The sequence below is a fragment of the Microcaecilia unicolor genome, chromosome 9 (genome assembly GCF_901765095.1).
Source record: "Microcaecilia unicolor chromosome 9, aMicUni1.1, whole genome shotgun sequence".
Classification (NCBI taxonomy): domain Eukaryota; kingdom Metazoa; phylum Chordata; class Amphibia; order Gymnophiona; family Siphonopidae; genus Microcaecilia; species Microcaecilia unicolor.
In genome coordinates, this window is record NC_044039.1 from 61,796,671 (window position 1) to 61,823,900 (window position 27,230).

Sequence of the window (27,230 nt, forward strand, 5' to 3'; positions counted from 1 at the left end):
AATGTTTAAGGCATGTGCCGTACATATTTATTTATTTGTTGCATTTGTATCCCACATTTTCCCACCTATTTACAGGCTCAATGTGGCTTACATTGTTCCGTCATGACGATCGCCATTTCCATTACTTAGTACCAATAATGAAAGATTGATGGCATATTTACATAGCAGGCAGCCAACAGATTTAATTTCCACTGAAAATAATTAACTTATGAACTTGGCGGCTAATACTGTACTGCTTGCTATTTTGTATTTTGGCAGTGTATTGTTTGCCTGCACTGAAATTAGCTACTTTCTTCTGTAATTGATGTTTGACCTGTAGCAATAATTTAATTTTCTTTGTGCCGAAGAAAGTTCTGTTTCTGCATGTTCAAGTTTCCATTTTAGAGCTTGCATTTGTGGTATATCTGGATTATTTAACAGAACTGTCTCTGTAGTGGCAGGTTAAGGAAGTGGCAAGTGTATTTCTTTATCAGGATTTGGTTTGGGCGGTGTATTAAATGAGCATGACTTTGGAGGTTTTCGGGTCTTTTTGACTGCTTGAAAAGATGGAAAAGCATCATATATGCTTGGCACAGCACCTTTACGCAAACGAACAACTACCAAGCTGCTTTTATCAAAGTCCTCTTCCCTGAAATGCTTTGAGCACAAAACTGCACTTCATGAAGGGACAAAATCTTTACACCGAATAGCAGAAATCCAACCCTGTTGAAAAAAGGGCTCTGATGAAACACCTAAGCAAAGTTGCAAGATCCGAGACAACATGGTTTTACGAAAGGGAAATCGTGCCAAACGAATCTCATTGAGTTCTTTGATTGGGTGACAGGAGAATTGAATCAGGGACGAGCTATGGACGTAATCTACTTAGATTTCAGCAATTAGGAACTGGTTGACGGACAGACGCCAGAGGGTGGTGGTGAACGGAATTCGCTCGACGGAGGGAAAGGTGAGTAGTGGAGTGCCTCAGGGATCGGTGCTGGGGCCGATTCTGTTCAACATATTTGTGAGTGACATTGCGAAGGGTTAGAAGGTAAAGTTTGCCTATTTGCGGATGATACTAAGATCTGTAACAGAGTGGACACCCGGGAGGGAGTGGAAAACATGAAAAAGGATCTGAGGAAGCTAGAAGAATGGTCTAAGGTTTGGCAATTAAAATTCAATGCGAAGAAATGCAAAGTGATGCACTTAGGGAACAGAAATCCACGGGAGACGTATGTGTTAGGCGGGGAGAGTCTGATAGGTACGGGCAGAGAGAGGGATCTTGGGGTGATAGTATCTGAGGATTTGAAGGCAACGAAACAGTGTGACAAGGCGGTGGCCGTAGCGAGAAGGTTGTTAAGCTGTATAGAGAGAGGTGTGACCAGCAGAAGAAAGGGGGTGTTGATGCCCCTGTATAAGTCGTTGGTGAGGCCCCACCTGGAGTATTGTGTTCAGTTTTGGAGGCCGTATCTTGTTAAGGATGTAAAAAGAATTGAAGCGGTGCAAAGAAAAGCTACGAGAATGGTATGGGATTTGCGTTACAAGACGTATGAGGAGAGACTTGCTGAACTAAACATGTATACTCTGGAGGAAAGGAGAAACAGGGGTGATATGATACAGACGTTCAAATATTTGAAAGGTATTAATCCGCAAACGAACCTTTTCCGAGATGGGAAGGTGGTAGAATGAGAGGACATGAAATGAGATTGAAGGGGGGCAGACTCAAGAAAAATGTCAGGAAGTATTTTTTCACGGAGAGAGTAGTGGATGCTTGGAATGCCCTCCCGCGGGAGGTGGTGGAAATTAAAACAGTAACGGTATTCAAACATGCGTGGGATAAGTATAAAGGAATCCTGTGCCGAAGGAATGGATCCTCAGGAGCTTAGTCAAGATCGGGAGGCGGGGCTGGTGGTTGGGAGGTGGGGATAGTGCTGGGCAGACTTATACGGTCTGTGCCAGAGCCGGTGGTGGGAAGCGGGACTGGTGGTTCGGAGGCAGGGATAGTGCTGGATAGACTTGTACGGTCTGTGCCAGAGCCGGTGGTTGGGAGGCAGGGCTGGTGGTTGGGAGGTGAGGATAGTGCTGGGCAGACTTATATGGTCTGTGCCAGAGCTGGTGGTTGGGAAGCGGGGCTGGTGTTTGGGAGGCGGGGATAGTGCTGGGCAGACTTATACGGTCTGTGCCCTGAAGAGCACAGGTACAAATCAAAGTAGGGTATACACAAAAAGCAGCAAAATATGAGTTATCTTGTTGGGCAGACTGGATGGACCGTGCAGGTCTTTTTCTGCCGTCATCTAATATGTAACTATGTAAAAACATGTAACAATTACCAAAATGTGAGCTGTGGCTGTTATTGTATGGGTTACCCTAACTACCATCAGAGGCAGACATGGTTGTATAATTAACATTATAATTGTGTTCGCATTTGGGTAATAACTGAATATCAACCAGCTAATAGTTTTAAGCCTAGATTTTGTTTGCTGAATTCGTGCTGACTCATTTCCACTCCATCAGATTTGTTTCTGTCATTCAACTCCAACTCTTTTACTCATGCTTTCCCTTAGCCTTCTATATACATTATTTACTATCTCTCTTATAAACAGTAGTAATAAACAATATTAAGTGCATTTTTATAATATACCACTGCATTCCGCAAAACAAAAGGCGCAAGTTCCCACAAACCAGCTTTCTCTTTTGATATAGGCACTGAAAAAAAAAATAAATGCTCCCAGGTTTCAACCTTATTAATGTTTGATGCAGGGCCGCTGAGAGCCTAGGCTGGGCCCGGGGCAAGGCTGCCCCACCTCTGCCCCACCTGCCACTGCCGTCGCTCCCCCCGCCGCTGCAGTCCACGGTCTCACCTGCCTGCCTCCATGGCTCAAGGCCCCCTTCATTCAAAGCGGCAGTCGCAGATCGCATCTCTTCTGGCCTTCCCTCCCTGTGTCCCGCCCTTGTCTGATGTAACTTCCGGTTTCCGTGAGAGCGGGACACAGGGAGGAGGGAAGGCCAGAAGAGACGCGATCTGCGACTGCTGCTTTGAATGAAGGGGGCCCAGAGCCATGGAGGCAGGCAGGTGAGACTGGGGACTGCAGCGCCAGCAGCCTGACCCTGGCGCCGGGCCCTGGGAACTTTGACCCCCCTCTCGGCGGCCCTGGTTAAATGTCATAAGTAAAGAAATACATAGATAGAAACTCTAAATGTTTAGCACCTGAGTTTCATAGCATGATGTAATGTGGCATGCTTTACCAGGAGAAAAAATGTCTTCATGAATACAACACGTGCTAGGGAGTCTCTATAACCAGCCCCTCCAAATGACACACTGATTAAGATTTATAACAAATTACTGCGCTACCTATGAAAGGTTATTCCATTATCATACTTCCTTTGAGTGCATCCGTACGCTGCACAAGCTGGCATGTTTGAAAATATAAATGAAATTAAATAAAAATGCTACCAACAATAAAAAACTGCAACGTGCACGCAGCAGCTCATAGGTTTGTTTGCTTAGTTTTGAGTGGACGCATAATGGGCAAAGAAGGGGAAACAGAGACTAACCTAAGTGGCTTAAAGTTTATGACGTCATGCCGTCCCTGCTCTCAATCAAACCCCCTTGGGTAAGCGTGTCCTTTGTGTAAAAGGCAGAGCGTGGGCTTGCTTGGCCAATCAAACACCTGCATTTCTTAACCAACCAGGAGTTTTTGTGTCGTGAGTCGTACTTGTCGTTGTCTCGTTGACCAAAGTTGGGAAGGGAATAAATGTTAGTAGGCGGGCGATGATTTGAGAGAGTTGTATGGTTTTTATTCGCGTGATAAACATGGCTGAAGGTTCTTGGTGTCTGCGGGATTGCAAGGTAAGGGCAAAGAGCCGAGTCCTTGTAGCGAGTAGGCGCGCAAGTACCTCATAGTCACACTGCTTGAGCGAAATAGAAATTTCGTGATGGTTTGTTAATGCCTTCCGGGTTAATTTTCCAGGTGTCCTTTTATGGTTGTTGTCAATCTCTGCGTCCAGACGAGCAGGCTGAGCTATTGTTGTAACTATTGTCTTGTAGTTCTGCCTAGTTTAGTTAAATTGGATCTACAAGGTTCGTAGATCAGGGTACAGCCACTACTGGCTCACATTTGTGATATGGAGTTTCTTGGTATATAAGATTCGCTACTGCGATCGTTGTAAAACGAATTTAGTGTTCCTAACGATTTTATAATTATTAGAGAAAAACACGATAACACCTTTCGAAATCAAACAATGTTTTATTTATTTATTTATTGCATTTGTATCCCACATTTTCCCACCGATTTGCAGGCTCAATGTGGATGGTTATATAACATTGTCATTCTAGGATCTTAGATACAGTAGTATTGTGCATAGTTTAGGTAGGGGAAGAAAGGAGATGGAAGGAGAGATTAGGGTAGTTATAGAGGGTGGGTTTTGGGTTGGTGAGGGATATTGGTGAGGTTATCTGTTATCGGTGCTCATTGTAGGCTTTCTTAAAGAAGTGTGTCTTCAGAGATTTGCAGAAGATAGTTATTTTGTTGATTGACTTCAGGTCTGTAGGTAGTGCATTCCATAACTGCGTGCTCATGTAGGAGAAGGCAGCAGCATGCATCAGTTTGTATTTTAGTCCTTTACAGCTGGGGAAGTGCAGGTTGAGGAAGTTGCGGGATGACCTTGTAGCGTTTCTGGGAGGTAGGTCTACGAGATCTAGCATGTAGATTGGAGCGTCTGCGTGGATGATTTTGTGTACAATTGTGCAGATCTTGAACGCAATTTGTTCCTTAATTGGAAGCCAGTGAAGTTTCTCTCTTAAGGGTTTTGCGTTTTCGTATTTAGTTTTTCCAAATATGAGTCTGGCGGCAGTATTCTGAGCCGTTTGGAGTTTTTTGATATTCTGTTCTTTACAGCCAGTGTATAGTGCATTGCAGTAGACCAGATGACTTATTACCATTGATTGTACCAGGGTGCGGAAGATGTATCTCGTGAAGAATGGTTTTAGTTTTTTGAGTTTCCACATGGAGTACTAACAAGGCTACCACACTCCTCTACTTCACATGGAGTAGAACATCTTTTTCGTTGTGTTTTTCACATGGGTATCGAGAGTGAGGTTTCGATCAATGGTGACTCCAAGAATTTTCAAGTTTTGTGAGACAGGGAGAGAACAAGTATGGTGTGATAATGGTGAAGAAATTTTTTGTGTTGTGTTGTGAGGTGAGTACGAGGCATTGTGTTTTTTCTGCGTTGAGTTTTAGTTGGAATGCGTCTGCCCATGTGTGCATTGTTTGGAGGCTTTGGTTGATTTCTTTGGTGATTTCATTTAGATCATGTTTGAATGGAATGTAGATTGTGACGTCATCTGCATATATGTAACGGTTGAGGTTTTGGTTGGCTAGAAGTTTGGCTAGAGGTGTCATCATTAGGTTGAATAAGGTTGGTGAGAGGGGGGATCCTTGGGGAACTCCACAATCAGGTGTCCATGGGGGTGATCTGTCCACGTTCGTTATTACTTGGTATGATCTTGTGGTTAGGAATCCTTTAAACCATTTGACTACTGTGCCTCCTACTCCAAAGTATTCCACCCTGGCTAACCTTTTCTTTCTTTTTTTAAATTCTTGTTATTAAGCTCATGCTGAGCTGGTATATGCGTATTTATGTTTCTCCGAGGACAAGCAGGCTGCTTGTTCTCACATGTGGTCGTCATCGTCCACGGCGGCCCGAGGACGGAGATTTTCTAGTAAAATGTAAAAGAGCTTTGCAACAGCCAGCAAAGCACAGGATGGACGCACTGCACATGCGCGGCCATCTTCCCGCCCGTGCGCGTCTGTTCCCGCCTCAGTTTTTTTATTTTCCATGATGGGGGGTGGCTGCTTGCGGTCTCTCTCTCCCTTAGGTCCCAGGAAAGACTTGGGCGCTTTTTTATTGTTTTTTTATTTTCTAGTAAAAAAATCATTTTTTTCCTTAGTTTTGCCCTTTATAAGTTTCCTTTCGGTTCTGTTGTGGCCTTTTGGGCCGCCCGGCTGCGGTTTTTCCTTTTTTTTTGTGCCCTAATTTGCCACCGCGATTTTTCCGCTGATGTCATCGAAGCCTTCCAGCGGCTTGAAGAAGTGTGCTCGGTGCCAGCGGTCGATCTCGGGCACTGACCCGCACTCCTGGTGCATTCAGTGCCTTGGGCCCGACCATCGCCCAGACGCTTGCAAGTTGTGTCTTAGCTTGAAAAAATGGACACAGGCGTCGAGAAGAGCTCTTCGGGACCGCCTTTTCGGAGCTCTGACTGATTCCTCGGCGTCGACATCGGCACCGGGGATGGCATCGACATCGGGAGCGCAGGTAATGGCTGTCCGAACTTCCCCTGTAGCTGGAAGTAGTGAGCCGTCGAGTGGGTCTCCACCTGTCTCTAAGGCTCCTGCTGGGCAGGCCCACCGGACCCGACCCCAAGGAGGCGTGTGGATTCCACGTCCTCCTCGTCGGTACCGAGGAATATTGGTGACGTGCTTCGAGCGAAGGCTAAGAAGCATCGGCACCGGTCTCTTTTGAGACACGGTACTGGGAGCTCTGGGACGTTGAAGGATTCGGCACCTGGAAAGCGTCGACGCCAGGAGGAGCGCTCCCCCTCCATACAAGAGGTGTCGCTGCGTCGATCTCCGGACAGCCCGGTACCGCCTCCCAGGCCTTCGCAGATTCTGACTTCGACTCCTGCACCGGCCTCCCAGCCTTCCTCGACAGCGACTTTGGAGGAGAGCATCCGAGCCATTCTTCCAGGACTTCTGGACAGCCTCCCGACGCAGCAGCTGGCCTTACGGAATTTAAAGGGGGTTTGGACAGATTCCTGAGGGAAAAGTCCATTGAACATTATTAATTTTTTTTTTTTTTGAGGGGGGGGGGTTGCCGGGTTTTTGAAGTCCGGATTGGCCGCAGTCGGAGACAGGATGCTGAACTTGATGGACCCTTGGACTTTCCCAGTATGACGGTGCTTATGTACTTATGCTGCTGCAGTGCTGTGTTCTAGTACCGGGGGTGCTTGCGCCTCCGGTACCGACGATGGAAGTGGTGGCTGGCTTAGGGCCTGTGGTGAGGTCTCCGATGCCGGTAGCGCTTGCGGCATCGGCTGCCACCCAGGTCGACTCCCCGTCGGTGTCGATGGAGGGAGCTTTGTTGCCACCGGCATGGGAGTCGACCTCTTGGACATCGCTCCTCGGCGTCGAGATGGGCCCGGTTCCGGACTGTAGTTCATGAACTCTTGTCTGATACCGAGGAGGATGCCTCCTGGGATGAAGGGGAAGACCCCAGATATTTCTCTTCCGAGGAGTCTTGTGGTCTTCCTTCTGATCCCATTCCTTCACCTGAGAGAAAGCTTTCTCCGCCGGAGAGTCTGTCCTTCTCCTCCTTTGTCCGGGAAATGTCTGTGGGCATTCCCTTCCCTATGGTAACTGAGGATGAGCCCAGGACTGAGATGCTTGAGGTCCTGGACTATCCTTCGCCACCTAAAGAGTCATCCAATGCCCCTCTGCATAATGTCCTCAAGGAGACATTGCTGAGGAACTGGATGAAACCTTTATCTAATCCCACCATCCCCAAGAAAGCAGAGTCCCAATATCGGATCCATGGGGAACCTGAGTTGATGAGGTCACAGTTACCTGACGACTCTGCGGTTGTGGATTCCGCTCTCAAGAGAGCCAGAAGTACTAGAGATTTCGCCTCGGCGCCCTCGGAGCGAGAAGCTAGGACTTTAGACTCTTTTGGGAAGAAGGCCTACCAGTCCTCTATGCTCGTGTCCAAAATTCAGTCCTACCAACTCAACACGAGCATCCACATGCGGAATAATTTAAGCAACTGGCAGACTTGGTAGGTAAGTTCCCTTCAGAGCACGCCAGGCCTTTTCAGGAGGTGGTCAGGCAGCTGAAGGCGTGTCGTAAATTCCTGTCCAGTGGTGCTTATGACTCTTTTGATGTTGCATCCAGATCAGCTGCTCAAGGTATAGTGATGCGCAGACTCTCATGGCTGCGTGCCTCTGACCTGGGCAATTGGACCCAGCAGCAGGTTGCGGATGTTCCTTGCAGGGGGGATAATATTTTTGGTGAGAAGGTCAAGCAGGTGGTAGAGCAGCTCCACCAGTGGGAAACCGCCCTCGACAAACTCTCCCACCGGGTGCCTTCAGCAACTACCTCAACAGGTAGACAGTTTTTCAGGGGAAGGAGGAATGCTCCCTATGCTTACAATAAGCGTAGTAGGTACAATCCACCTTCCCGACAGTCTTCTCAGGCTGAGCCCCAGTGTGCGCTCGTTCACGTCAACAGAGTGCGCCCAGGCAGGCCCCTGCAGCTTCTCAGCAAAAGCAAGGGATGGGCTTTTGACTGGCTCCAGCTGAGCATAGCCGCCATAAACGTACCTGTGCTGGACGATCTACTGGTTGGAGGGAGGTAAAAAAATTTTCACCAAAGGTGGCCTCTCATAACCTCCGACCGGTGGGTTCTTCAAATAGTCTGGTTGGGGTACTCCCTCAATTTTATTGCCAGACCTCCAAATTGTTCACCGGGAGCTCAGTCTTTCAGCTTCCAGCACAGGCAGGTACTTGCAGAGGAACTCTCCGCCCTTCTCAGCGCCAATGCGGTCGAGCCCGTTACACCAGGGCAAGAAGTGCTGGGATTCTATTCCAGGTACTTGTGCAAAAGAAAACAGGGGGGATGCGTCCCATCCTAGACCTAGAGTTCATCTTAGTTCAATTTATGCTTTCCATTATCGTGTAGAGGGTAAACCTATCTCTGGACAGCCTTTAGTTGTTCGCTTCATGAGAGGTTTGCTTTTGTCAAAGCCCCCAGTCAAACCTCCACCAGTGTCATGGGATCTCAACGTCGTCCTCACCCAGCTGATGAAACCTCCTTTTGAGCCACTGGATTCCTGCCATCTGAAGTACTTGACCTGGAAGGTCATTTCCTTGGTGGTGGTTACTTCAGCTCGTAGAGTCAGTGAGCTCCAAGCCTTGGTAGCCCATGCTCCTTGTACTAAATTTCATCATAACAGAGTAGTCCTCCGCACTCACCCTAAGTTCTTGCCGAAGGTGGTGTCGGAGTTCCATCTGAACCAGTCAATTGTCTTGCCAACATTTTTTCCCCGTCCTCATACCCGCCCTGCTGAACGTCAGTTGCATACATTGGACTGCAAGAGAGCATTGGCCTTCTATGTGGAGCGGACAAGCCCCTTCAGACAGTCCGCCCAAATGTTTGTTTCTTTTGATCCCACAGGAAGGGAGTTGCTGTCGGGAAAAACACCATTTCAAATTGGCTAGCAGATTGCATATCTTTCACTTATGCCCAAGCTGGGCTGACTCTTGAGGGTCATGTCACGGCTCATAGTGTTAGAGCCATGGCAGCGCCAGTGGCTCACTTGAAGTCTACCACTATCGAAGAGATGTGCAAGGCTGCGACGTGGTCATCAGTCCACACATTCACATCTCATTACTGCCTTCAGCAGGATACCCAACATGACAGTCGGTTTGGGCAGTCGGTGCTGCAGAATCTGTGTGGGTCTAGAATCCAACTCCACCCCCCTAGGCCCATTTTTGTTCTGTTCCAGGCTGCACTCTCAGCTGTTTCTTCGTAGGTCAATCTCAGTTATGTCCTCGCCGTTGCGAGGCCCAATTGACCTTTCTTTGTTGTTTTGAGTGAGCCTGGGGCTAGGGATACCCCACATGTGAGAACAAGCAGCCTGCTTGTCCTCGGAGTAAGCAAAGATACTTACCTGTAGCAGGTATTCTCTGAGGACAGCAGGCTGATTGTTCTCAGCAACCCGCCCACCTCCCCTTTGGAGTTGCTTTTATTCTTTGCTTTTGATATAACTGAGGGGGGAACGGACGCGCGCGAGTGGGAAGATGGATGTTCATGCGCAGTGCGTCCGTCCCGTGCTTTGCTGGCTGGCTGCAGAGCTCTTAGATTTTACTAGAAAATCTCCGTCCTGGGGCCTCCGTGGACGACGACGACCACATGTGAGAACAATCAGCCTGCTGTTCTCGGAGAGTACCTGGAGAATACCTGCTACAGGTAAGTATCTTCGCTATATTTTTATGGTGGTGCAAGGATTCAGGATTTCTGATGAACAAAGGGTAAAAGGTAAAAGACGGATATAGCGGGATCCTCCCGGATTCAATTAAAAACACCTTTAAAAGTTAATTGTTTCTTTGCCCAGTGGTTTAGATAGGGACGTTTTACATATGTCCACCAAAAAAAAATTGTTTTTAAAAGAAGACTGTTGATCTAGTCAACACTGAAGATTATTCTCCTGAACACTCGTATTTGCATAGCAATCTTGTCCTCCTCAAAAGTTGCGAGGCCCCGTCGTGCAACATAGTAACATAGTAGATGACGGCAGAAAAAGACCTGCACGGTCCATCCAGTCTGCTCAACAGATAAACTCATATGTGCTACTTTTTGTGTATACCTTACCTTGATTTGTATCTGCCATTTTCAGGGCACAGACCGTAGAAGTCTTGCCCTGCACTAGCCCCGCCTCCCAATCTCAGAAGCTTCTGAGGATCCATTCCTTCTGAACAGGATAACTTTATGTTTATCCCATGCATGTTTGAATTCCGTTACCGTTTTCATCTCCACCACCTCCCGCGGGAGGGCATTCCAAATATCTACCACTTTCTCTGTGAAAAAATACTTCCTGACATTTTTCTTTAGTCTGCCCCCCTTCAATCTCATTTCATGTCCTACCGCCTTGGCATCTCCGGAAAAGGTTCGTTTGCGGATTGATACCTTTCAAATATTTGAACATCTGTGTCATATCACTCCTGTTTCTCCTTTCCTCCAGGGTATACATGTTCAGGTCAGCAAGTCTCTCCTCATAAGTCTTGTAATGCAAATCCCATACCATTCTCGTAGCTTTTCTTTGCACCGCTTCAATTCTTTTTACATCCTTAGCAAGGTACGGCCTCCAAAACTGAACACAATACTCCAGGTGGGGCCTCACCAGCGACTTATATAGGGGCATTAAAACCTCTTTTCTTCTGCTGGTCACACCTCTCTATACAGCCTAGCAATCTTCTAGCTACGGCCACCGCCTTGTCACACTGTTTCGTCGCCTTCAGGTCCTCAGATACTATCACCCCAAGATCCCTCTCCCCGTCCGTACCTATCAGACTCTCCCCGCCTAACACATACGTCTCCCGTGGATTTCTACTCCCTAAGTGCATCACTTTGCATTTCTTCGCATTGAATTTTAATTGCCAAACCTTAGACCATTCTTCTAGCTTCCTCAGATCCTTTTTCATGTTTTCCACTCCCTCCCGGGTGTCCACTCTGTTACAAATTTTAGTATCGTCCGCAAAAAGGCAAACTTTACCTTGTAACCCTTCGGCAATGTCACTCACAAATATATTGAACAGAATCGGCCCCAGCACCGATCCCTGAGGCACTCCACTACTCAGCTTTCCCTCCGTCGAGCGAATTCCATTAACCACCACCCTCTGGCTTCTGTCCGTCAACCAGTTCCTAATCCAGTTAACCACTTCAGGTCCTATCTTCAGCCTGTCCAGTTTATTCAAGAGCCTCCTGTGGGGAACCATGTCAGAAGCTTTGCTGAAATCAATATATATAAAAGACGAGTGTTGTGCTCACTCGCAAATGCGCAATAGAGACATCTGCCCCGCCCCCGCGTCAATACGTGATGACGGGGGCGGAACAGAGAGGGTCTGTACTGCGCATTTGCGAGGGAGGGACACCGCCGTCGTTAACGCTCCCCCCACCCGGAGTCACTGCCGCCACCCACCCTCCACCCGGTCGGGCCCTCGCTCCGCTACTGAAACAGCGAGGGTCCGGGAACGCAGCACTGAGCTCTGCTGAGCTGCCGTCGGCCTTCCTTCTTCTCTGCCTGTGTCCCGCCCTCGACGACGTTACGTCACACGATGGCGGGACAGGCAGAGAAGAAGAAGGAAGGCCGCCGTCAGAGGGGGAGGGGCAGCGGTGAACTCGGGGGTGCGGGGGGGGGCCTTTCAACCCCCCCTTCCTATAATAGCCTGTTTTTACGGGCTCAAAGGCTAGTCTAAGTAGATTACGTCTATAGCACGTCCTTGATTCAGTTCTCCAGTCAAAGAATTCAATGAGATTTGTTTGACACGATTTCCCTTTGGTAAAACCATGTTGTTTCGGATCTTGCAACTTATTGGCTTCCAGGAAATTCACTATCCTTTCCTTCAGCATTGCTTCCATTACTTTTCCAATAACTGAAGTGAGGCTTACTGGCCTGTAGTTTCCAGCTTCTTCCCTATGACCACTTTTGTGAAGAGGGACCACCTCCGCCGTTCTCCAATCCCACGGAACCTCTCCCGTCTCCAAGGATTTATTAAACAAATCTTTAAGAGGACCCGCCGGAACCTCTCTGAGCTCCCTCAATATTCTGGGGTGGAACCCGTCCGGTCCCATGGCTTTGTCCACCTTTAGGTTTCCTAGTTGTTCATACACACTCTCTTCCGTGAACGGTGCTATATCCACTCCACTCTCATATGTACTTTTGCCAGTCAATCGCGGTCCTTCTCCAGGAGTTTCTTCTGTGAAAACAGAACTAAAGTATCAATTTAGCAAATTTGCCTTTTCTTCATCATTATCTACATAGCGGTTCGCAGCATCTTTCAGTTTCACAATTCCCTTTTTAGTCATTTTCCTTTCACTAATATACCTGAAGAAATTTTTGTCATCCCTTCTTACCTTTTTAGCCATTTGTTCTTCTGCTTGTGCTTTTGCCAGACGTATCTCTCTCTTGGCTTCCTTCAGTTTCATCCAGTATTCCTCTCCGTGTTCCTCTTCTTGAGTTTTCCTGTATTTCTGGAACATCAACTCTTTAGCCTTTATTTTCTCAGCCACTTGTTTGGAGAACCATATCGGTTTCCTTTTTCTCTTGCTTTTATTTACTCTCCTTATATAAAGGTTTGTGGCCCTATTCATAGTTTCTTTCAGCCTGGACCACTGCCCTTCCACTTCTCATATTTCCTGCCAGCCCATCAGCTCCTTCCTCAGGTATTCCCCCATTTTACTAAAGTCAGCATGTTTGAAATCCAGGACTTTGAGTTTTGAGTGGCCGCCCTCCACTTCAGCCATCATTTCAAACCAAACTGTTTGATGGTCACTGCTGCCCAGGTGGGCACCCACTCGGACACTTGACACACTATCCCCATTTGTGAGCACCAGATCCAGCGTCGCTCCCTCCCTTGTGGGTTCCGTCACCATTTTTCTGAGCAGAGTACTTTGAAAAGCATCCACGATCTCTCTACTTCTTTCCGATTCCGCAGATGGAACCTTCTAATCTACATCCGGCAGATTGAAATCTCCCAGCAACAGCACCTCTCTTCTTCCCCAGCTTTTGAATATCTGTGATCAGATCTTTATCTAGTTCCTCCAATTGGGGGTCTGTAGACAACACCCAGGTGGACAGAGATTCTATCCTCTCTTTTTAAGGTGATGCATATCGCGTCTTCCTTTCCCCAGTTCCCTGTCATTTCAGGTGCTGTGATATCATTTCTCACATACAGAGCTGCTACTCCACCTTTACGAACATCTCTATCCTTCCTAAAAAGATTATAGCCTGGTATGTTTGCATCCCATTCATGGGAACCATTGAGCCATGTCTCCGTGACTGCAACTATGTCTAAGCCTGCCTCTAACATCAGGGCTTGAAGGTCATGAACTTTATTGCTTAGACTGCGAGCATTTGTGGTCATTGCTTTCCATCTACATTTCCTAGTATGTGTTTCAACTTTAGTGATTTGGGGGTGTCTTTTCTCTTTGGGTACCTTCATATCTTTTTGTTCCACCTTCATTGCTTTTTCTTTTTCTTCCGCCTCAGTTCTGTTTTCAGGAACATCACAGTGCTGTAATGGAGCAAAAGAATTCTGTAGGGGCAACACTTGTGAGGGTGGATGCTTCTGTGTCACATAATGAAGCCTGCCTGAGCCTACTGTGAGGCAATGGTAGCGTTACGTAACAGGGGCGTGACTTAGCGGGATATAGCGTTCTCGAGGTAGTAAAAGTTTAGTGACAAGGAGCACTTCTTTGTTTTGATGGCCTCCACTGCTTACAGTATGCAGCGAACACTAGCCATAACCCAGCGCTGCGGTTCTCTATTCTCCTCTTTCCTGGCAAATCTTGAAGGAGGTTTAATAGATTGGAGTGGAAGTGATCCTATCTAGTCCACTGTAAGCAAGGAAGCCATTTGGTTAATCTCTGTTTCGACTTCCCCACACAGCTGTCATTGGCGTTCACTCAAAATACTGCAAGCAAACCTATGAGCTGCTGCATCCACGTTGTCGTTCTTTATCGTTGGTCCATCTGAAACAAGTCTAACACTGTTTTTGTTGGATAGGCAGTCCTTGCAAGGTGGAGGAGAAAAGGCATATTTGAGTATCATTAAAACAACGTAAAAAATTATTGTAGCTAGTAGAAACAGCAATTATAAATTCTGTAGTTTGTGCTAATTTTTCTTCACTGTTATTCTATACAATTCAGATGGCCAGATTTCAATGAGAATATCCTGTTTCCTGATAGGTAGTAATCTGCTTTGGGAAGCCTGGTGTTTATAAAGACGATGGAATATATTGATTTTAAATGGAAGTAGAATTAAACTCTCCTTTCATTGGGGCACATTATAATCACATATTCATCTGTTTTGTAGAAGTTTACATTTTAGATATACAAATGGATTACTCTGTTTGAACATGTTTCAGGGGCAAGTGGTTTTATAAGTCCAAATAAAAATAAATATTTTGTTTCATGCAGATCTCTTTTGTTTATTTGTTGCATTTGTATCCCACATTTTCCCACCTATTTGCAGGCTCAATGTGGCTTACATTGTTCCGTCATGGCAATCGCCATTTCCGGAGTGAGAGATACAAGTGGTATTACATTAGAGATCATGATTGGCATAGTAGATTAAACATTCAAGTATAAAGAGTTCATATTCAGATTTAGAGATATAGTGGTGTTGTGTTAAAGTTCATTCGTGGTAGAGTAGACTTTGGTAGTCAAGTATAGAGAGTTGGGTTTTATCTAGTTCAGGCTTGAGGTTCGTTATCTAGTAGTTAGGCTATATCGTTGTGGTGTGCCTTTTTGAACAGGTTGGTCTTCAGTGATCTCCAAAAGTTAGTTAGGTCGCTGATTTTTCTCACGGCAAGTGGTAGTGCATTCCATAGCTGCGTGCTAATGTAGGGGAAGCTGGATGCATATGTTAATTTATATTTTAGCCTTTTGCAGCTAGGATAGTGGGGATTCAGGAATGTGCGTGCTGATCTTTTAGTGTTCCTGGGTGGTAAGTCTGTGAGGTCTGACGTGTAGCTTGGGGCCTCTCCATAAATGATTTATGGACCAGAGTGCATATCTTGAACGTAATACGCTCTTTTAGTGGAAGCCAGTGTAAACATAACTACATGGGATAGAAGCCCCTAATGCAGTCCATTGGTTTTCTTATATTTTGTTCTTGTGTATCCTGGTGTATTCATCCCTTCTGATTGAAAATAGACCAGGATCCTGGTGTATTAGGCCCTTCTGATTCCAAGTACACCAGGATCCCTGGTGTATGCGGCCCTTCTGATCCCAAATACACCAGGATCCTGGTGTATGCGGCCCTTCTGATAAGAAACAGAGCTGAATCTAGATGTATGCTGCCCCTCAGACAATGAATACAGCTGGATTTAGGTGTGAGCAGACCTTCCAGAAAGTTTTGGACATATGCAAAGAGAGTTTCTGCTGTGTCTAGCAGGTACAATAATTTTTAATGCTGTTTTGCTGATTTGAAATTTTATGTTATATGTTCATAGGGGAAGCTTTAAAATGATATTTTTGTCAAATTAAAAAAAATGACACAAACAGGCATTAAAACTTTTGCAAGTATTTTTATAGAGGACTATCTTTATTGTCATCAGGAAGAAAAAAAGCAGGCATTTAGCGCTCCATTGAAAACCATAATACAGTACTGGAAATAACAAAGCAGCTTCTGCAGTACTGACAAATATATTTTGAAAATAACCCTCCCCCCCCCTCCTTCACAGACCCTTGAAAATTCCACCATCTTCCCACAACTCCTCTTAGATCTCCCCCCACCCACCCCCCCAATCCCCTTATAAGAGAGAATGCAAATCTACTTTGCTATTGTTTTTGACAAATGGAGATAGCTGCTGTAGGGGGACCGGTTTCAACTTTATAGTCCTACTGTCTCCTGTGGACCAGATAAGCTTATCCCATGTCCCCTCATTTATCCTCAAGGAGATACGAGTTTTCAGTTTTGGTACAGTATAAGACATCTATTCAAAACTCAAACCACAGCTTCACACCCGCTGTGCAAAAATATGGATACAGAAAACAGCTATCACCCTACTTATCAAACGGCACTGTTCACCGAAGTGGAAAAAAAAGCGCTTCAGTGACGCCACCCAGCCAGCCCGAGAATATCAGTCTATAAGGTATGGGCCCGGCGCAACATCATATAGCCCAAAACAACTCCACAGTAGCTTAGTGTCATAGGGTTCAAATGATAGGTTCATATATCCGTAGATCACAGGATATCTATGGATTCAATTCTTTACAATCTTATCTTCTTATATAATAATACGATGAACCTGGCTGCCTGTGTCCGTAACTTTGGGCTCCGAAGCCCCAGCTGACATCACTGGACGTGATCAAGTTGGAATCTGTTTGTGTGCGTGCGTCAAACGTCAGACGCACGAACACAAACTAATTCCAACTTGATCATGACTCCACGCTGTGCGGCGGCGAACAGGGCTTCGGCTGGTGGGGATTGGGGTCCCCCGCAAGCACAGGTACGCGACGGCGGTGGGGGAGGTTTGGCGGCGGGAAGGGGGGCTCGAGAGGGTCGCGACAGAGGGGTCCAGGAGTCAGGAACTCCGAGGGGGGGGGTCTGGAAATCGGAGGGAGGGGGGTCTGCTAATCGGAGGGAGGAAGGCAGGGAGGTGGGATCTGCAAATCGGAGGGACGGAGGCGGGGTCTGGAACTCGGACAGTGGGAGGGAGGGGTCTGGAACTCGGAGGGGGGTCTGGAATTCGGAGGGAAGGGTCTGGAGCGGGGGAGGGATGGGGGTCTGGACTTCGGAGGAGGGGATGAGAGGGGAGGGGGGGAATGCACCACCTGTACAAAAACTAAAAAAAAGAAGAGGGGAATACCCTGGAACTTAGAGGGGGGGGGGGGAGATGGACGATGACGACCCTGGAACACGGAGGAAGGGAGGGACGACCCTGGAACATGGAGGAAGGGGGGGACACTGGAACTGGGTGGGAGGGAGGGACCCCAGGCATACACACTCTCACAGACACACACTCACACACAGTCTCACTCTGTCACACACACACACACACACGCGCGCTCGCAAATTCACTCTCTCTCACACAGTCACTTTCCTTGTCATCAAGCAGATGAAGCCATTACGTATGGGTTGTGTCCATCAACCAGCAGGAAGAGATAGAGAGCACTCAATTTTTCACAGTGCCTCATGGCCAGCTAGCTCCACTGCCTCTTCAGTATTCTCTATCTCCCCAAGCAGGGTGGCTGCAGCTTCTTCGAGCGCCATCAAAAATCTGCCTGGGGGTGGCTCCTGGCTTGCCAGTTGTTAGCCGGGGTGTTAGAGGCTATAGCTGCTTCACTTTGAAGGCACATAGGTCAGCCCTTTCCCTGCTTTACCCATGCCCCCGTGGATGTGGACATATTAGCTTGCTTTTCCCTGTCCTTTCCCACTCAGTGGATGCAGGCACATTGGTTCGCCTTTCCCTGCCTTTCCCACTTATCTGAGCCTCCGGAGTGTTTTTATTTACCTCTTTTGCCTCTGCTTTCCTCACAGCGTAAAAAAAAAAAAAAAAAAATTAAAGTCGAGTCGCGCTTTAGCGCAGCGATCTTGGAAAAGAGGTTTTTTTCTTGAGATACTTCTGCAGGACCGGAGCTGTGATACTCGGTCTAGTGAGGTAAGAGTGTTTTCTGACTCCTCCGGGGTGGGCCCGCGATCGGGACGTTTTTGGCGCGAACCGCCATTTTTGAATTTTACCGCCGTTTTCGGCGATGGCTGCGGAGACTGTAAAGCGTTGTTCTAAATGTGGCAAGCGCAAATCAGCAGCGGGGCTCTGTAATTCGTGCTGTACAGACAGTAGAGCCGGCCCGAGCATGGCGAGCGGCGATCTTTTGCGCTCTGAGTTGGATTTTCCACATGGCGCGGCCTCCGTTGCGACGGAGAGCCCTGAATCCGGGGGGGGGGGGGGGGGGGGGGTCCTCTGAGTGAGGCTAATAATAGAGCTGATAGCCCTGGGCAGGATCCAGGCGGTCAGGGAGCGGTTTTCTCCCCTAATTTTGTTTTAATGCTGCATAGGGCGTACATGCTTAAAAGAGCTCTTCCACAGGGTTCTTCGGACCCTCTGCCTGCCCCCCCCCCCCCCCCCCCCCCCCGGTGGATCATGGCCTTTTGGAGTTGGCTTTGCCTGTTTTTTATCCTCCTGATAAACGCAGAAGGGCTAATTCCCCTTCTGAGTGTGGCGCACCCCCCTTTTCACCTCCGTGGTCGGGTTATGAGGATTCTGAGGGGTCTGGCAGAACTTCTTGGGCTGAGGAGCCAGAGTCGGGTGCAGAATTGCCACAGGAGCTTGATGATCCGTCTGCGGTGAGGATTTTCCAACGCGAGGAGCTGCCAGCGCTTATTTCAGATGCCTTACAAGCCCTCTCGATTGAAGATCCTGGGAGTGGCACAGCCTCCTCTGTTAATCCAAGGATGGCTAGTACCAGAAAGCCTGCTCGAGCCTTTCCTTTGCATGACTCCATCCAAGAGCTTATTTCGGCTAATAATAGAGCTGATAGCCCTGGGCAGGATCCAGGCGGTCAGGGAGCGGTTTTCTCCCCTAATTTTGTTTTAATGCTGCATAGGGCGTACATGCTTAAAAGAGCTCTTCCACAGGGTTCTTCGGACCCTCTGCCTGCCCCCCCCCCCCCCCCCCCCCCGGTGGATCATGGCCTTTTGGAGTTGGCTTTGCCTGTTTTTTATCCTCCTGATAAACGCAGAAGGGCTAATTCCCCTTCTGAGTGTGGCGCACCCCCCTTTTCACCTCCGTGGTCGGGTTATGAGGATTCTGAGGGGTCTGGCAGAACTTCTTGGGCTGAGGAGCCAGAGTCGGGTGCAGAATTGCCACAGGAGCTTGATGATCCGTCTGCGGTGAGGATTTTCCAACGCGAGGAGCTGCCAGCGCTTATTTCAGATGCCTTACAAGCCCTCTCGATTGAAGATCCTGGGAGTGGCACAGCCTCCTCTGTTAATCCAAGGATGGCTAGTACCAGAAAGCCTGCTCGAGCCTTTCCTTTGCATGACTCCATCCAAGAGCTTATTTCGGCTAATAATAGAGCTGATAGCCCTGGGCAGGATCCAGGCGGTCAGGGAGCGGTTTTCTCCCCTAATTTTGTTTTAATGCTGCATAGGGCGTACATGCTTAAAAGAGCTCTTCCACAGGGTTCTTCGGACCCTCTGCCTGCCCCCCCCCCCCCCCCCCGGTGGATCATGGCCTTTTGGAGTTGGCTTTGCCTGTTTTTTATCCTCCTGATAAACGCAGAAGGGCTAATTCCCCTTCTGAGTGTGGCGCACCCCCCTTTTCACCTCCGTGGTCGGGTTATGAGGATTCTGAGGGGTCTGGCAGAACTTCTTGGGCTGAGGAGCCAGAGTCGGGTGCAGAATTGCCACAGGAGCTTGATGATCCGTCTGCGGTGAGGATTTTCCAACGCGAGGAGCTGCCAGCGCTTATTTCAGATGCCTTACAAGCCCTCTCGATTGAAGATCCTGGGAGTGGCACAGCCTCCTCTGTTAATCCAAGGATGGCTAGTACCAGAAAGCCTGCTCGAGCCTTTCCTTTGCATGACTCCATCCAAGAGCTTATTTCGGCTCAATGGGCTGACCCCGATGGACCTTTGAAAGTTGCCAGGGCTATGGGGCAATTATACCCTCTGAGTGAGGAACATTTGGCTCACTTTGCAATGCCTAAAGTGGATGCCCTGGTCACGGCTGTGACAAACCCTCCCTGTTGAAGGAGGTGTTGCCCTGAAGGATATTCAAGACCGCAGGCTTGATTCAGCACTGAAACTGTCCTTTGATTTGGCAGGTCTCACTGTTCGGGCGTCTGCATGCAGTTGTTATGCTGCTAGAGCCTGCCTGGCTTGGTTACAGCAGGCAGTGGAACAGCCCGGTGATGGAGCGGAAACCTTATCTGAAGTGGCTCCGCGGATGGAGTCGGCCTTGTCCTTTTTGGCTGACGCCCTTTATGATATGGGCAGAGCTTCGGCTAAACAAATGGCTGTAGCAGTGGCGGCTCGCCGCACTCTTTGGCTACGACATTGGGCGGCGGACATGGCCTCTAAGCAAAGGTTGGTGAAGTTGCCCTTTCAAGGCCTTCTCCTGTTTGATGAGGAGCTGGAAAATATTGTTAAAGGCCTGGGGGATTCCAAACCTCAGCGCTTGCCCGAAGATAGGCCGAAGCCTTCCTCTAAGGGTCAGGCGGTCCGCTCCTCTTACAGACCTCGCTTCCGTGAAGCTAGAAGGTACCGCCCGGGGCGTGCTGCTGGGTTCACTTCTCGTGTCCGCTTTCAGCAGAGAAACTCCTTTTGCTCGGACAAACGTTCAGCAGCTTGGTTTTCCTGGAGTTCAAGGCCTGGAGTTCAGGGGCGACCCTCTCAATGATGGTGCGCCGGTCCCCTCCTCGTTTCCTGTCATCGGAGGAAGATTTTCCCTCTCTTTTTCGAGGAGTGGGCCAAAATCTCCGCAGATCAGTGGGTCTTGGACCTGATCAGAGACGGATACCGAATAGAATTCGATGTCCTGGTGAGAGACGTGTTTGTGGAGTCCCGATGCGGTTCTGCCGCCAAACGGGCGGCAGTAGAGGAGACTTTGCCCAGTCTGTGCCGGATAGGGGCTGTGACCCCGGTGCCTCCCGCCGAACAAAGTCCAGGCCGCTACTCCATTTACTTTGTGGTGCCACGAAAAGGCGGGTCTTTTCGCCCGATCCTGGACTTAAAAGAGCTAAACAAGTCCTTAAGAATGAGGCATTTTCACATGGAAACCCTGCGCTCCGTCATTGCGGCGGTACAGCCAGGAGAGTTTCTCACGTCTCTGGACATGAAAGAGGCTTACTTGCACATACCAATTTGGCCCCCGCACCAGAAGTTCCTGCGGTTTGCGGTGTTGGGAAAACATTTCCAGTTTCGGGCCTTGCCTTTTGGCCTCGCCACAGCTCCCAAAACCTTCTCCAAGGTAAATGTGGTAGTAGCTGCCTTTCTCAGGCGAGAGGGTATCCGGGTTCACCCGTACCTAGACGACTGGCTCATCAGAGCAGACTCAGAAAAAGAGAGTCATCTAGCTACAGCCAGAGTGGTTTCAGTCCTTCAATCTCTGGGCTGGGTCGTCAATATGGCCAAAAGTTACCTGACCCCCTCGCAATCTCTAGAATATTTGGGGGCCAGGTTCGACACAGCCTCGGGCTATGTGTTTCTTCCCGAGCAAAGGCGGTGCAAGCTTCAGAATCAGGTCCGTCTGCTCCTGAGGATGCCCCGCCTGCGAGCTTGGGACATTGTCCAGCTGTTGGGATTGATGACGGCCACCTTGGAAGTGGTGCCATGGAGAGGAAGTGACGTCACCACCCGAGATGGCTGCCTGAGCCACGAGCTCCGACAAGCCCTTAACAAACAAGCAACTCCCCACGCACAAATAACAGCAGCGTGATCTCAAAACGGCTGGAAATAACGCCAGAAACTTACGGTGGCAGATCTATGAAGAGTTCACGGGCTTCGACACCCAATTTACAGGCCTTCGCATATCGGGGCCCAGCTGTGACCATGAGCGCGATAGACCCCGAACACCGCCCATCAGATTTCCCAACAGGGAGCCCAGCGCAGCTTTCCCCACCATTATTTGTGACAGGTGAGGGACAATTGCAAGAAGAGGCCCGCATGCAAGAACTTCGCGGATGGCTCCAAGAAATAAAAACAGAAATAATCACGGCGGTGCGAGCAGACCTTACAGCACTAGGGGCGGAGCTGCGGGGAGAAATTGGCGCGCTGGGGATCCGAGTAGCAGAAATGGAAGATCGCCTAGACGAACAAGCGGAATCGCTTCAAAATATGGATGCACAGTTTCGGGAGGCTAAACGAGAAACCCAACAGGTATGGGATAAAATCGAAGATCTTGAAAATCGGAGCCGCCGTTGTAATGTGCGGTTCTGCGGCCTCCCGGACACACCACATTACACAGACTGTGAGACAACCGTTCAAAAAATTGCTAGCGCTCTGCTTCAGGAGCTACATATCACTAAAGAACCCGCAGAAATACAACTGGTACGAGCGCATAGGGCCCTGGGCAGTGCTCAATCAAACCACCCTAAAGATATTATTGCTTGTTTTAGTGACTTTAAGCTTAAAGAACAAATCATGCAAGCCTCGCGAACCACCCCAGGATTTCAGTGGGATTCATACCACATTGAATGCTATCAAGATCTAGCTGCAGGCACATTGAAAAGACGAGCAGAGCTGAGACCTTTTACGAGATTCTTGTCTGATAAAGGCATTAAATACAGATGGGGTCATCCATTTATGCTGCGATTTTATAAAGATGGGAAACAACACAGATACGAGATATCGCAGAAGTAGCAGAGATTTTTCCAGATGAACGACCAAATGAAGATATTGTCCCGTCTGTGGCCGTGACAACCCTCAGACTTACCCTGTTTCTGGGAGTCAGTGGCTGTGCTGGCTTCTGTTTGTCTCTGTGTCTGTCTCTGTCTTAGTTTCTCTCTGGCTCTGTGTGCTGATTGCCCTACTGAACCTCACCTGTGTGGGCTTTGCCTCTTCCAAGATGGCTGCCGCCTCCTCCTCTTTGCCAGTATCTAAGATGGCTCCCGCTGTTCCTTCCTATGGGCTGACTTCTCTGTGTGTCAAGCCTCTGTTTGGATGCAAGGTGATTGCTGCAGCTGTGCCTCTGGTGTTGAAGGGCTTTATTAATCACTTAGAGACTACAGCCCTTGCCTTTGCATCTCATCTAAGGGCCCTGGTGTATAGAGTGCTCTGTACACTGTTTCAGTGTTTGCTCTGTGTGAGTTTCTATGTCTGACTAGCTAGCTTAGGCACCGTGTGGCTTGTTAGCCTGTGTATAGCTTTGCTAGTTCTCTGTGTTTGTTCCTAGTGTTAGACTAGCCAGCTTTTGCACCGTGTGGCTTGTTAGCCTGTGTATAGCTCTGCTAGTTCTCTGTGTTTGTTCCTAGTGTTAGACTAGCCAGCTTAGGCACCATGTGGCTTGTTAGCCTGTGTATAGCTCTGCTAGTTCTCTGTGTTTGGTCCTAGTGTTGACTAGCCCGCTTAGGCACCGCTTGGCTTGTTAGCCTGTGTATAGCTTTGCTAGTGCTCTGTGTTTGTTTCCAGTGTATGTTTCTTGTGTATGACTGGTTTGCCTGGGCATAGCTTTCCTATTAGCTTGGGTACAGTTTACTAGTCATTATGTTTAAACCTGCCTTCTGCCAGAACCCGGACATTCCCTGCCTGTCTGCCTTGCCTTCGCCGAGGTGCCAGGGGGCACTCCTGGATCCTCATTCCTGCTGTTCCTGCTTGCAAGTTCCAGTTCCGGTTTTTCCTGTAAGCCCTGCCGGCCGCCCGAACCTGAGGGCTCAACCCTCGGGGAAAAGTGGTCAAGCGTAGGTGAAGCCTAGGTCCAGTGTGTTCCAGTCCAGCGGGTTCCGGCCCCGTGGGTTCCGCTCCAGTGTGTTCCAGTCCAGCGGGTTTCACTCCTGTATGTTCCAGTCCAGTGGGGCCCTCCAGTGTGTTCCAGTCCAGCGGGTTCCACTCCAGTGCGCACCCGTCCGGTGCGTTCCAGTTCCGTGTATTCCTGTGTGGAACTCCAGTCCGGGGTTCCGGTCCAGTTTTGTCTCATCTCTACCTTGGAGGTGATCTTGCCTGCCACTGCCGCTCCACGGTAGTGGCCTACGGACTCACAAACCCAGTGCTCCCGGGGAAGAAGCCTGACAGTATGCCAAGGTCCTTGAGCACGCGACAGATATCAACACAACGCAGAAATGTATTTCAACATCAGGAGACAAACCTCGCTGGCAAAGAGTCACTACAGGGAAGGGCCGACTCCAACGACAACGCTCGGAAACACAGCTGAAGAGAACGGAGGACAGAGCCAAGAAATAAATAACAATGGACCATATAAGACTCAAATGTGAACATCAAGTGGATATCTGGTACACGAACTGATATACTTTCTATAATAGTTAGCATTTTAATACATATATATGTTGTGGATAAACCCTATGTGATAATATTATCATTCGGTCACTAAGCTGTGTGGGGACCAAGATATTAAGTAATAATATGCGAGGGTGGGGGTCACCTTACTCCTGGACAACCCATGACTTTGTTACTGGGGTGTCTTATGAAGGGTAGGGAGGGCAGGGGAGTTACTAGTTGGGGACAAACAGTTCAAAATATGCAACACCTGAGGGTCGGGGGGAGGCAACTACTCATAGATAATAAACCTAGCTATGGACACAATGATGAGTGGAGGGGGGCAGTAACACACAGAGATGATAAGTAATATAAAATGCATGACCCTTAATGTAAAGGGGCTTAACTCTCCGGGAAAGCGACAACTTATGTTTAGGGAGATTCAGCGCTTAAAGGCGGATATAGCCTTTATTCAAGAGACACACTTAACCCCTGCAACAGAAAGATTGTGTCGCACTAAAAAAGTTCAACAGATTTTCTTTGCATCCACTTCCTTAGAAAAAAAAAAGAAGAACGGAGTGCTGATAGTGATGTCACCACACTATCCCTGGCAGGTGAGGCAAATAGTGAGAGACAAAGGGGGTCGATATCTGCTGCTAGTGGTGGCAGTGGAGGGGGAAATCCTGTCGCTTTTAAACATTTATGCTCTTTTTTTTTTTTTTTTTTTTTTTTTTTTTATATTTGTTTATTGGTTTTCCAAAAATAAACAACCTCTACTGATACAAGCTTCTGGTGAAATTATTACATCAACTACATACAAACAATGAAGATCATACAGCTCAGATGCTCATTTCTTTTCCACTTCAATTCTTCCCCCCTCCCTCCCCTCCCCCCCCCCCTCGAGTGTACATCATCCTGCCTCATCCCACTCCTTTCCATTGTTCATACGCATCCCATATTTTTTGAAACTTTTGAAGCTGACCTTTTCGCAATGCCGTCAATTTTGACATTTGATACAGGTGATGTAGCCTGCCCATCACCACCTGCATGGCTGGGTTCTCCTGCTGCTTCCAAGCCCGAGCGAGCGCCAATTTCGCTGCTCCTAAGACATGGATGACCAGCTTATGACTATGTATGGGGCTCTTTCTAGGTCTTACATGCAGAAGACAATTCTCTGCCGTTTTCGGATAGCTAATCTCAGTCATTTCCTTCACCCTGTCCATGATCTCAGTCCAGTACTTTTGAACCTTTGGGCATTCCCACCATATATGCCAAAATGTGCCTTTCCCTCCACAGTTCCTCCAGCAATTTGTCGACATTTGTGGGCAGAACTTCTGTAGTCTAACTGGGGTATAATACCACCAGTATAAGATCTTATACCCATTCTCTGCCAGAGGCTGGGCAATGGAGGGCTTCAATAGGTGTCTATAGCTATGTGTCCACCACTCTTCCGTATAGTTACCCTGGAGTTCCTCCTCCCATTTTCTAGTATAAAAACCCAGTGGGGACGAGAGCAGAAGCAGAGCTCTATATATCCTTGTTATACCACCCCTACCCCCTCCTTGTCTCATTGCCTTTTCTACCTCCGTCTCTGCCAACTCCAATTCATCCCTAGCTCTTTTGAGTATATAATTTCTGAGGCAATTATAATAAACTAAGTCCCTCTCCTCCAATCCATACTCATCTTGCAACTCCTCAAATGACCGCATTTCCCCGTTGACCCAAATTTGCCCCAGTTGATAAAGACCCCTCTTAGCCCAGATCTGAAATATCTTCTCCTCCCTCCCCAAGGGGAACCCTGGTGCATCTTGTATTGCCATCTGTTGGAAATATTTTCTTTCTGGGAAAGCCCGCTTTCTTAATTGAAGCCAGGTATGTAAGATGTGGCTCAAGCCCAACGGGACCCTCTCAATTATCGTTAAGAGTTCCTTTCTCGGTTTCCAGAGTGCGTCCCCTGTGTATCTAGTTCCCATCCATGCTCGCTCCCAGTGAAGCCACTTTTTAGTATTGGTCGGGTACCATTCAGCGCACACCCGCAGTTGCGCTGCCTGGTAGTAGAGAGAGAAATTTGGGACCCCCATGCCGCCTTTGTTCGGCCTTTGGTACATTACACTTCTACGCACCCTGGGTGGCTGCTTCCTCCAAATATATGCAAAAACCTTTTTAGTCAACTGTTGGAAAAAGGAACGCGGGATGGGAATTGGAAGCGCCATAAATAGATAAAGCAGCTTCGGCAGGAGCATCATTTTTACCGCATGTATTCTGCCCAACCACGAAATCGTAAGGCCCTCCCACCTATCCAGTTCTCCAAAAAGCTCCCTGACCTTCTTAGGGAAGTTTTCCTGATATAAAAGCTCTATTCTTGGGGTAATCATAGCCCCAAGATACCTTATTGCCCGCGCTGCCCATTTGAATGGGTATAACTTCTGCAATTCCTGGGCCTCCCTCTGCGGTACCGTAAGGTTAAGTATTTCGGATTTAGTGGTATTAATTTTAAAGCCCGAGAGCTCCCCATACTGCAAGATCACTTCTGTAACCTGCTGTAGCGATTGTTTAGGCTGTGCCAAGGTCAGCAGTACATCATCCGCAAACAGCATAATCTTGTGCTCCCTCTTACCTCTAACCACACCCCGTATACTCTTGTGTTCTCTAATCCTCTGTGCTAATGGTTCAATGGATATTGCAAACAGGGGCGATACCGCACACCCCTGCCTCGTCCCCCTACCCAGCCCTATCGGCTCCGAATAAACCCCATTTATCTTTATGATTGCCAGGGGATTAGTATAGAGCAAGCTGAACCATTTTAAGATTCTTCCCTCCAGTCCCATCTGCTTTAGGACCCCAAAAAGAAAAGGCCACTCCACCCGGTCGAACGCTTTTTCAGCATCCACCGAGAGGAGTAGAACCGATTCTGGTTCTTCATTAGCTTGCTGAATCACATGAAGCAGGCACCTAATATTATCGAACGTCTGCCGGCCCTCTATGAAGCCCGCCTGATCCTCATGAACCACTCTCGGGAGTACCCTTTGCAGCCTCGCCGCC

At 48.3% G+C, this 27,230-nt stretch overlaps 1 protein-coding gene across 3 annotated transcripts in view; it reads left to right on the forward strand.

The window, feature by feature from the left end:
• Positions 1 to 3,666: 3,666 nt before the first annotated feature.
• Positions 3,667 to 27,230, forward strand: part of TTC38 (tetratricopeptide repeat domain 38) — a 561,013-nt gene continuing 537,449 nt past the window's right edge. For all 3 annotated transcript variants that reach the window (XM_030214669.1, XM_030214670.1, XM_030214671.1), the window contains exon 1: positions 3,667 to 3,826. In XM_030214669.1, coding sequence (XP_030070529.1) covers positions 3,767 to 3,826 — 60 coding nt within the window. In that variant the 5' untranslated portion in view covers positions 3,667 to 3,766. The remainder of the gene's footprint in view (positions 3,827 to 27,230) is intronic.